The sequence below is a fragment of the Rattus norvegicus genome, chromosome 8, assembly GCF_036323735.1.
Source record: "Rattus norvegicus strain BN/NHsdMcwi chromosome 8, GRCr8, whole genome shotgun sequence".
Lineage (NCBI taxonomy): Eukaryota > Metazoa > Chordata > Mammalia > Rodentia > Muridae > Rattus > Rattus norvegicus.
Window position 1 is genome coordinate 14040680 of NC_086026.1, and position 12462 is coordinate 14053141.

The 12462-nt window shown below is 43.6% G+C and overlaps 1 protein-coding gene across 1 annotated transcript in view; it reads left to right on the forward strand.

Annotated features, from left to right (window-relative positions):
- Positions 1-3536: 3536 nt before the first annotated feature.
- The window catches only part of Trpc6 (transient receptor potential cation channel, subfamily C, member 6), a gene marked incomplete at its 3' end in the record, with an annotated part of 104593 nt that continues 95667 nt past the window's right edge, over positions 3537-12462 (forward strand). Inside the window, 1 exon segment of the mRNA NM_053559.1 lies at positions 3537-3703. Coding sequence (NP_446011.1) covers positions 3537-3703 — 167 coding nt within the window.

Here is a 12462-nt window from a genome sequence, read left to right on the forward strand (position 1 = left end):
CAGTCAAAGTCCTTCTCTGATGCTTCACTTCTTCCCAATAATGCCATCACAGTCGAGTCCATTGAGGAATTATTCTACTGAGTAGGTCAGGTACCTTAGGATGGAATCACGTCCCCCAAAGCCCATCTGCTGACCACAAAGATACCAACACATAAGCCGGTAGGGACATTTCACACTCAAACATCATCTGGCCATTTATTTCATCACATAAACCTTTCAGAATCCTCGACTCATTTATATACCCTGTCCGCCTACCACAGAAATGCCCTTACATTACTCTAGTGATGACTATATTTCAAACAAGAAGGAAAAATAGTATCTTGTTCTGCCAAATGATAAATTGATGTCACCGTATAAATTTAATAACTTTGTTCAGTGTGAAGGTTGTTATGTGGGAATGAAAAACAGTGTTGAGAAAAGGCACAAACAGCTCAAGTATCTGCCACAACACAAGTGACAGACTCCCTGGGAGCTCTTCTGAGGTGAAAGCCTAACACTTCCACCATCTATGTGGATTTCTCTAACGCTCCTTCAACTTACAGAATTCCAGTTGACTAGAAGATGGTTGAAGATTGCATCACCAACTCCATTGCCTCCCATACTCGGTGTTCCCAAGGAGATTACCCAGGCATTGCTTAAATGAAACATGTATTAATTGATTAATTTAAGTCTTGAGTATTTATAGATGGTACAATCACTCTGTTGTTCAGTTTTTGTCAACTTGACATAAACTAGAGTCATTTGCTCATCGGGAAGCTCAGGTGAAGAATTGATTGGCCTGTGGCGGCATTTGCTTAAGTATTGATCAGTGTGGGAAGACCCAGTCTCCTGTGGATAGGCAGGGGCCCCTGGGCTGTATGAGAAAGCAAGATGAGCAGACTGCTTAGGGCTTGGTTCTCATGGCCTACCTGCTTCCCTCAGTGATGGACTGATGTAGAAGTAAGCAAATCATGCTGTTTATTACAGCAACAGAACAAACCAGAACCACCACAGACCAAATTTCAAGAAGAATCTTTGTGCTGGGTATAATTGCTATGAAGTCGTAAGAGTTTTAAACCACACTTTGATTACATATTGATTTATCACATATTGATAGCTTAAAAGAAGCTCTCAGAAGCAACCAGCTGTAGGTTAGTTTTGAGGGTAAGTATGATTCTGTCCGCAGACTCCTTTATGTCTTTTATAGCCCACTCACTGGTCTCCTCAATACATCTCTGTGATGTCTTCAGCTTCCTAATTTAACACAATACCAGAGAGAACAACTATGGAGAACAGACTCACGTTAGCTCCCGTCTCAGACACTTCAGTCCGTGCTCACTGCAGGCTCCATGATTCTCAGCTTGTAGTGAAGAAAACGCTGCTTTACCTCATAGTGGCCTTGAAGAGAAAGAGCAGGGAGGGGAGGGAAAGGAGAGAAGGACAAGACAAACCCTCCAGGCAGGCCTGTCATGCATCTCTTCCTCCTCCACTCTTCCTGCAAGCTTCCAATACCTCCTGGTAACCCTTTCAAATCTCTAGTCCTTCACCATGTCACATACGGGAGGTCAGGGTCTCAGGATCCAATCACACCCCAAAGTCTACCTCTGAACACTGCATCGAGTATCAAGCCTTGAAAAAACATTCCTGTGTATGTGTTGAATGTGGTGTGTGTGTGTGTGTGTGTGTGTGTGTGTGTGTGTGTGTGTGTGTGTGTGCATGCATGTTGGTGCAGCACCCACAGAAGTCATTAGAAGGCATTGGATGCTCTGGAGCTAGAGTTAGAGGCAGTTGTGAGCATCCTAACGTGGGTGCTGGGAACTAAATTCTGGTCCTCCAGAAGAACAGCTCTTAACCACTGAGTCGTCTCTCCAACTCCAGGTGCCAGGACTAACAATGAGCCTTCCACAGACGATTTTTATATCCAGTGAACGTTTGCCAAACACAAAGCTAGGTCCTTGGGTTCTGCTCCTTTTTTCCAGCTCTCCTCAGTGTTTGCCAAAGACAACATTTTATTGATTTGTAACCTCTTCTGACTTCCTTATGCTTTTCAAGGTGGTTGACATTGCTGTCACTCCAACACCCATTTCATTGTCTCTTGTTTCTGGGGAAGCAGAACTTGTTCTTTCACTCAGGTGTGACTCACATCTGCTCTCTCTCTCTCTCTCTCTCTCTCTCTCTCTCTCTCTCTCTCTGTGCAGCTTCTCAGAGAGACATGTCTACTTCTTTTTGGGACCACCACATTAACCTGATTTCTGCATCCATTTCTGTCAATTTTATTTGCTTTTCAATTTTTATGTTTTTTCTTTTGAGGCAAATTGTGACTCTGTAGGTCACACTGGCTTGGCACTCATATATAGTCAAGATTAGACTTGAACTCTCCCCAGTCTTCTGCCTCAGGCTTCCAAATGCAGGGTTTAGAGGTGAGAGCTGTACACTCTGATTATTTAATCACCATTCCTCTTTCCTGAGAGCACTATTAGGAAAGACAGTCCTTTAACTGCCTGCCTCAGTTAGAGATGCGTTTTACTATGGAGGACTGTTACATGAATGCTGGAAACCTCAACTCCTGTCCCATACTTTTGCCCCAAGCACTTTAACCACTGAGAGATTTCCTTCTGTTCTTATTGAGAAGGTTTTGATTTTGACAGATGTATGACAATTAATCAGGTTTTTTTTTTTAAACAAATGTTAAAAGCAGTTAGGACAAGCAGAGCCACGATTTCTGGCGTTCAAATGAATCATGGAGAATTTTCCCGAAAGCAAGCAGGCATCATCAGAAAATGTCCGTTTTCTTGTTGGTTTTCTCAGGAACCAGGAACATTCCGCGGCAAGAACACAGACCGCTCTTCATTTCAAAGTGGAGTCCAAATTCCGTCGGAGCTTGGGAACGGGAGAGAAACATTTCGAGAACCATGAAGGAAGTGTGGAAGACGGAGAGGACCCTGCTTTCTGAGTGTTACTTAAAAGAAACTTCCTCGAAAGCCCTCCCTTGGCGTTACTTAAGAAACCTACTTTGGGAGCAGTTAGCCCTCCCAAGCCCAAATAAAGAGCTTGCCTGGCTCCCCCTAGTTTAGGTTTATTCTGGCTCTGCATTGTTGTGGCTTCCAGACAGGGGTCGGCGGATTTCTGGACGGTCCTTTGGATCCCTTTAAAGGTGGGGATCGTGACGGAGGATGTGGGGGAAGAAGGCGGGAGGCGAGGGCTGGAGAGTCGCGGTTGACATAGTAACTCTTCAGCTGCTCTCCCTGGCGGCTGCCACTGAGGCTCCGCCTGTGCCCTCTGCCTGGGAACCTGGGACCGCCTGTCTGCGCGGTCCGGATGCGCTCAGGTCAAGGTTCCCTTCGTGGCTGTCTCCTAAGCCCCTAAGTAGTGACTTCTACTCTGGCGGGCAGGGAAGCCGCTGGCAGAACCTAGCTAGCCAGGCATCTTCATCTCTTCCCTCATCTTCCTCTCCCGGGCATCGCTTTGCTCTGGGCCAGCTCGGTAGGTGACGCGGCCCCTTCTCCCCAGGTCATCATCCACGGAAGCCGGGGTGCAGGCCGGCCGGGCGCTGTGCCATGAGCCAGAGCCCGGGGTTCGTGACCCGGAGGGGTGGCTCTCCGAAGGCTGCCCCTGGAGCCGGCGCGCGGCGCAACGAGAGCCAGGACTATCTGCTGATGGACGAGCTGGGAGACGACGGCTACCCACAGCTCCAGCAGCCACCTTATGGCTACTATCCCAGCTTGTAAGTATGGGCAAGGGCAGTATGGATTGCAGGAGTGGGTCCCGCGCGTGTCTCACCAGCGACGTCTCTTCAGACTCCCAGACAAGCTAGGGGTGCGAACGCGCGCGTGGGACTAGGCTGGCACTTGAGGGTTGCGCTCACCCTATGAGTGAGCCTGTGTGACTCCCGCCTCACCACAGGTGGTGGGATGCCAGGTCACCGCAGGGGACCTGATGCTTTGTCACCACGGGGGCAGGGTATGCTTGATCAATTACTACAGCCCCTGCCACCCTGAAGAACTCTGCTCAACAGGCACGATATGAACAGATTCCAGTTTTCGCTCCAGTGACTCAGTTTGTGTGGGAGAGGTGATCAGAACTCTAAGGGTCTCCGAAGACACTTTGGGACAAACCCTATCCTAGTGCACTCTCCTGCTCTACCATAGCCCTCTGGTCTTGAGCAAGGATTACTTAGGGAAAGAATGGGAGACCCCCTTCTCACCCTGGAGCTGAGATTAAAACGGGGAAATAGACCCATTCAGGATTTTGTACCCGTAGGAGGACCAAAAAAACCAGAGACCAGTTCTTTACTAATGGCCTCTCAGTAACCATGAGCCTTTATTTAACAGCAGCAGCAGCAGCAACAACAACAACAGCAACAACATCAACCTATACGAGGTTGGTGACAGTGGTGCTGGGGAGGGAAAGACAGCAGCTGACAGAATGGAGAAACAAAGTCTCCATTCCTCTTTTGCCCCCCACAGGCTGTGGCCACATGTGCAGCAGGCAGATAGTGTTTCTGGCTCTTTACACCTTCCCTTAATCTCTGCTTGACTGAGTACCCAGGTTTCCTGGCCTGCCACAGCCTTCCGCAAGCTGTTTCCTAGGAAAGCCTTTGTCAGTTCAGTTAGCTCTTCCAGAGTGGGGATAGAGGGCTCCACCCCTCCTCCTCCCCTCCCCCACCCCACCCGGGGGACCTGGCAGACCCTCATGACATAGATTGGCTTTTTGGGCAGTGATCAGGGAGGGTTGAGAGAGTCAAAGTCTGTTGTGGTGTATTTTCCTGGTGAGGACTGAGCCCCCAGGAAATGGGTCATCTACATTTTCTAGAGGATGAAAAAAAAAAGTTGGAAGTGGTTCCATTCATCTGAGATGTGCAAGCCAAACGCATCTACTATAACCTACCGTCCATTCCTGGGAAGTTAAGATACAATTCAGACAATGTAGAATTCACCTCTTAGCTGTACTGCCCAGCATTTTCTTTCTTGCTCGTGTATAGTCATTGCATTTTGTATCCACAGTCAATAGGTAATTTCAGGACACTTTTGTCAATGTTATATTTGCTGTCCAATTAAAAATTTTCTTCTCCCCCTCCCTCTCACTCCGCCTCCTTCCCTGTGTGTGTGCAGGGGTGGTACTTTGTAGATGTGCTTGCCCATGTGTTAGTGTGTAGAGGCCAGAGATGGGGCATAGATTATCTTCCTCCATAGTGCCCCACATTACATTTGAGGGACAGGGTCTCTTGCTGACCTGAGGCGCCGCAGTGCCCCACATTACATTTGGGGAACAAGGTCTCTCTGACCTGAGGCTCCACAGTGCCCTACATTACATTTGGGGACAGGGTCCCTCGCTGACCTGCGGCCCATCATTTTGCTTACATGGCAGACAAGGCTCTCACCAAATGCTGAGGATCTGAACTTTGGTCCTCATGATTTTGCAATAGGTAGTTTTACCCACTGAGCCCTCTCCAAGCCTTAAAATGCTGTCTCCTCAGACAGACTTAAACCTTCACAAACTTCTTTTTTTTTTTTTTTTTTTTTTTTTTTTGGTTCTTTTTTTTTGGAGCTGGGGACCGAACCCAGGGCCTTGCGCTTCCTAGGCAAGTGCTCTACCACTGAGCTAAATCCCCAGCCCCAAACCTTCACAAACTTTGATAGGCATGTGACCACCTGGAGGTTCTGCTAAAACTCCTGGTTCCCTAGGTCTTAGATGTAGCTGAGGACTCTGCACTTTTAACAGTCTCTAGTAATGCTGCATATGCTCTTGACACAAAAACACCAAAGACAAGAAGATGCATGGCAAGAAAAAAAATTATAGAAAAATGAATTGATCCTAGCATTCCATACAGAGCTATTTGCAAATTTACTGTGAAGCTGGGCCAGGTGGTCCACACCCATAGGCTTAGTTACATAGGAGGTTTCAAGTTTGAAGTCAGTCTGGGCAGCATAAGGAGATCTTGTCTTTGAATTGAGTTCGGCCAAGCTCTAATGCTGTTTAGTAACATTATCTATTGGCTAAATTAAGTGATTTAATGACTGTATGCCTTTTTCAAGAATTAGATGGTCTCCTTAACAAAACATTTTTATTCTACAATCTCTATTCTGATTTATTTCTTTGTCTTTAGGAAAATGCTTTGCTTTAAATTCTTGCTCTGTTTGTAATCAGCAGTGAGATTAAATAAAGATTTCCAAGTTCTCTGAACAGTTTCTAGAATGTCTTCAAACATGATTTACTGTTTAAATCACGAATTTCTTTTTTTAATTGGATATTTTCTTTACTTACATTTCAAATGTTATCCCCTTTCCCGGTTTCCCCTCTGGAATTGTCCTATCCCTTCCCCCATCCCTCTGCCTCTATGAGAGTGCTCCCCCACCCACCCCATCCCTCCCTCCCATCGTCCTGCCTTGGCATTCCCCTATACTGGGGCACCGAGCCTTCACAAGGCCAAGGGCCTCCCCTCCCACTGATGCCTGATAAGGCCATCCTCCGCTACATATGTGGCTGCAGCCATGGGTCCCTCCATGTGTACTCTTGGGATGGTGGTTTAGTCCCTGGGAGCTCTAGGCGGGGGTCTGCTTGGTTAATATTGTTCTTCCTATGTGGTTGCAAAGTTCTTCAGCTCCTTCAGTTCTATCTCCTCCATTGGGGCTGCATTTTCAGTCCAATGGTTGGTTGAGAGCATCTGATTCTGTATTTGTTAGTTCTGGCAGAGCCTCTCAGGAGACAGCTATATCAAGCTCCTGCCAGCACGTACTTGTTGGCATTCATAATATTGTCTGGGTTTGGTGACAGTATATAGGATGGATACCCGGGTGGGGGCGATTCTGGATGACCTTTCCCTCAGTTTCTGCTCCAAACTTTGTCTCTGTATTTCTTCCTGTGAATATTTTGTTCCCCCTTCTAAGAAGGACTGAAGCATCCACTCTTTGTCTTCCAACTTCTTGAGCTTCATGTGGTCTGTGGATTGTATCTTGGGTATTTTTGAATTTTTGGGCTAATATACATGTATCAGTGAGTGCATACCATGTGAGTTCTTTTGTGACTGGGTTACCTCACTCAGGATGGCATTTTCTAGTTCCATCCATTTGCCTGAAGCCAGTTGTGGTGGTACTGGCTGGTAGTCAGTTGTGGTGCTACATACTGGTAGGATTTGCTGAAGTAGGTAGAGGCAGGAGGATCATGAGTTTGAGGCCTGCCTGGGCTACACAAATTTCTTTAAATTACCATTGTATATAATAATTTGTATACAATTATATATTCAATAATTATATGTTTAGAGAAGGTATCTAAATATACTATTTAGAGCAAAAGTACTTTTCTCCTTCAGTCTAGGAATTTCGGACCACTCTTCATGTAGCCAGGTTAAAAACAAATACAGAAAGATCCTGTGACAGACTTCGCTTCTTGGTGGGCACCATTTGTTGAATCATGTTGAGAGTGAACCGTACACAAGAAGTAAAGCTTTTCTTTCCCAAATCTATTATCTCTCAAAAAGTTCAGGGTTATTTTCATCCTCTGTGTTCTACATCAAAGTTTTAAGATTTTACAGTTGAATGAAATTACTGGAAAAGTTTAACCAATAAACACTGTTCTTCCGTATGTAAGATGCAGGACAGAATGCTGAAGAAATTCAGCTCCCTTTGGTAAAGGCTTTTAAGCTTGTGAAGGGGTGATTTTTGTTTTTTGTTTTGTTTTACTTTTTCACAGTTGGTGGAGTTTCATGCATCCTCGTGGAGTTGTAGCAACCACTGTTGACCTCAGGTACAGGATGCCTAGTTTCTCAAATCATTGAGATTTCCCTGTAAGATTCCAGAACTTTGTTAGTGGCTGTTCCGGTGATACGACTTCACCCACTCTCACTAAGAAATTTTCTTTCACATCTATCTTCTTAAAAAGAATGTTTTTACATGTAGTTTTGGAGCTTGACTACTGAGGATGGTGGGAAATTATCTCGTGGAAGACCAACTGCACATTCTCAGGCTTTGGGAAATGGGAGTGTCAATATTTTAATGATGGAGCTTTTGAAACAAAGACTCTGAGTTTCTTCTTTCTCTAACTTCCAATTAGAAACCAAATGCCATATTCTATTACAGTTATTTTGAGGGATGAATCAAGTAAAGTCTCAAGTATGGCCAAGGCCCCCGGAGTTCCTTATTTTTAAAAGTTATATCTGTAGCTTATGACTCTGAACATGAAGGAGAATCCCAGATAAGCACACATCATTAAAGTGTTTTCAAAGTCACAGAGACTAGTTGATTCAGTTCAATTGGTCATTGGATTATAAACTATTGAATTGTTACTATTATTGTTCAGACTATGAATAATGACATGGTAAGAAAAACAAAAGCTATGGGCAATTCAATAATCTTAGTTTAAAGCAACAAGTAAAAGTTATGGTAGCACAGCAGCACAGTGGCTCAGTGGTTAAAGCCACTTGTCCCCCTCCTGAGTTTGATCTCTGGGGTCTGATTTGGGGAGGGGAGAACTCACTCTGGAAAAATATCCTCTGACTTCCATACGTGTATTGTGCAGTAGGTGCATCTCAAATAAATAAGTGTAAAAAATACCCCATTGTAGCAAGCGCATTGTGAAAATATATTTTAAAGTATTTTAAAACATTAGTAACTTGACAGGCTGGGGATAGATATAGGTCCATGGTAAGGTGCTTGTCAACATACCCAAGGTCTCTGGATTTGATCAAAAGTACCACAGAACAAAACAAGAACCTTATTTAAATTGTTAAAAAAATTATAGGAGATTGCTGTATGCCACAAACAAAGATGCCAGAGAGACTATAATGTGGGAAAGTCTGGCTGTGAATGAGACGAGAGCTAGAACTGAGGTGTATCTTGAATGAACCATGACTCTAAGAAACTGAGAAGTTAGGGCAGAAAAACTCTGCCCACTAGCACAGAGTCAGGACACAAAAACCAGGATGAAGACATTTCGACCCCTGGCAATTTTAACTAGAGATCCTCAAGCCTTGGGCTCTTAGTGTATTAGCCCTAACCCTAAGTCATGAAGAAGAAGTAGTGCCATCCATTTTGACTGCTTAGGAGATTCATCCAAGAGCAAGTCACTGAAAATAGGCTCACTACAGCCAGTGACCAAGCACACAGGGAAACACTTAACTCAGAGAGAGTGAGGAAACAGAAGAATCCATTGCACAGCGAGCCGAAAACAGCAGTATCAGGGCCTTAGAAACTTAGGATAACAGTGTAAAGTTAGTGTGTATAAAACATCACAGTATAAAAGCAGAAAACCTCATGGAAAGAATGAAACTGAAAAAAGTGACAAATGGACCATCTACAAAAGAAAACAGTGCAGTTCCATTTTACAACCTTTTTTATCAAAATGATTGATGTATTGTGTGTATGCATGTATGTAGGAGGATACACCCATAAAAGAAAATAATCCAATTCTATTTTAAAGTTGATTACGAGTGTGAATGTGTTTGTGTGTGTGCATGTGCACATGCATGTATGTGTGTGTGTGTGTGCGTATGTGTGGTATATGCATGGTGGTTGCACTTGACTGCAGGTGTGTGCTCCTGTTTGTACACATGGAAGACAGAGCTGGACTTTGAGTGTGTTTTTCTATGGCTCTTTGCCTTGCTGCCTCTTACAGTGAGACAAGGTCTCTGACCCATCTGTGTCTTTCACCTAACCCGGTTGGCTAATAAGTTCTTGGAATCAATTAGTCTCTATTTCCTGATGCTGGGCTTACAGGTTTATGCAACCAGACCTGCATTTTTTTCCCTTGGGTTCTGGGGATTTGAACTTGGATCCTCATGTTTGCAAAACAAGCTTTTTCATCTCTTCAAAGCCCCAAAAGATTTTAAATTCGATTTTCTATTTCCTATTAAGGAAACAAAAACATGTCGGTAGTGTTTTGAATTCAATGAGAATCATAATTGTCTCTTATGCCCTTTGAAATAACATCATTAACACTAATGACAAATCCTGAACTTTGGTTAAAGTAGGCAAATACATCATCTGTTCATGAAAAATATGATTCCACTTTTATTTTTGAGATAGAGTTTCACTAGGTTCTCCAGGCTAACTTTGAACTCACGATGTAGTAAAGGTTAAACTTCTCCTGATGAGTGCTGATATTTATTATGGGTGTGCAGCACCATACATGTTTGAAAATACAATTCTTAGAGAAAAAACTCAATTGTATGATTAAAAATACAACTTAGATATAGAATAGTTGATAATATTCCAAGTACAGAGATACATAGAAATATCAATGAATATCAACCAGTATTTAATGTAAAATTTTGTATTCTAGAGCTGCAACTCAGGGGAAGAGTGGGTGTGAAAATAGTGTTGGTTTTGATTTCTCAGTTTCATTAAGGATCAGCACCTCCCTAGCCATCCACAGTGCAAGAGGCCTCACCCTTGACCTTAAGGAGAGGGCTTTGCATGACAGACACACCTGTTTTGTTTCAAAATGTCCCGTGACTTGAGGTAATCAATAACCACTGGGAAACACTGATTGTCATGAAACATGTCTTTAGGGCGCCAGCACTGAGCAATGAATGATCCTCAGATGCACTTGACGGGTCCCTAGCACTCGCTCTAGTTAGAGTGTTGTTAATGTCTAAGGAAATGGCACATCATTTTTCTCCACACAGTTATGTTCCCTGCATTGTCAGAAGTAACTTCCCAGGGCAATCTGTATTTTAGAGAGTAAAAATCATCAAAAACGGACATTTTGTTGAGTTCACTCTTCTTTTTTCCCTTCTCCGTTTCATGGAAATGCTAGCTATAATTGGATCCAAAGAGTTAAATTAGCATTTGTGATTGCTCTTTGTTTAGGTTCTGCTGGTTTCAATGCAAGGAGACATCTTCATCTTCACCATGTTTCAATTAAACTCTAGCTTTTAAAATTTGGTATGCTTCCCAAGATTCTAAGCCACTGGAGTTGACTGGATCACAATTCTTACACAAACAAAGGTTACAGCTATCCCACAGCACATGTCTGGGACATAACTGGCTTCCCTTTGAGCTAACTGAGGCTTCAGGAAGAGAAGAAAACAATACTAAGAAGAATTGTATACAATGCAATGTAAGTTTCTGTTTCTACAGACAACTGATCCAAAATATTTACATCTATCTGGGGGATCTCACATTTTTGGGAAACCTACTCTGTAGTAAGCCTTTTTCTCGTTGTACAAATGTGGTTGAGTCTTAAAAGCAGCCACTTGGCTATTTTTAATGTTTGTTTTACAAATAATGATGGGGAAATTTACAGATGTGAGGCATGAGCAGGAAGTTACAAAGCCAGCAAGTTTTCAGGCAAGCCCAACCCAGTGCATCTCAGAAGCGCACGTGACACACAGGCATAGAAAGGTCCTCTACCGTCTCAGCATCCCATACAATCACTCTTGTACTCACACAAAAGGCTCCTCACCACACAGTGATGCTTCCTTCCTCTTGCCATAGAGAATATGGAGAGTCACATGCTGGCTCTGCTCCGCCATGCTCATTATACACAGAGAAGATGGGAGAAAAATACCATGAGTCTGTATGATGCTAGGCAACGTTGACTCTGGCTTTCTGTTTCTAAAGTGTTCTCTATCTTTGCTGGTCAGAGTCAACCTACATACTCCATACCTTTAATTGCTTTCTGAATCTATTTACTCATCTCTATTGATCTGATACACTCACACCCAGTAAGGAGAATTTACAAACTTATTGTGGACTTTTACATTAATTAATTATTTATCATCCCAAGCACCGCTCGCACTCCAGGTCCCCCCTCACTGAGACCCTCCCCCATACCTTTCCTCTTCTCCTCTGAGAAGGTAGAAGTTCTCTGAGAAGGAGGAGCTACCCAGGTTATTCTGCTGCCCTTGGTGCATCAAGTCTCTGCCAGATTAGGTGCATCCTCTCCCACCGAGGCCAGTCTCATAAACCAAGCAAAGAACACACGTGGACTAGAATGAGGCTCCCTGCACATGCACAGCAGATGGGCAGCTCAGTCTCCACGTAGGCACCCTAACAACTGAAGTGGAGGCTCTCCCTAAAGCTGTAACCTAACTGTGATATTGTGAACTTTTCTATGCTTCAGAGATATTAAGCCATTCAAACTGGAATAAAAGCTGTGAGGTGTGAGCATTTCAAACTCTTATTTTACTGATAAGGAAAGAATCATACAGCTAAGAGGTTGATGGATGTTTCTACTGTGTCACAGCTTGCATGAGAAGGAATTAGAATACAGGAAGGGACCAAAGACTCCCTCATCAGTTCCATCAACAGTGAAATGAAGCTTTGAAAGATTGCCAGTCTTTCTCACCAAGGAAGATGTTTGTTCCACAATAACTGTTCTATTTAACCAAAAATTCACAAATAGATGACAAATATTTAAAGAATACAGACATTATTGTATAAACATACATATATAATTTAAATAAAATTTTCTAATCTGGGAGGACAATGCTTCCTCCAAGGACCAAAGGTCATCTAACAAATGCTCTTAGACCAGGTATGAGAA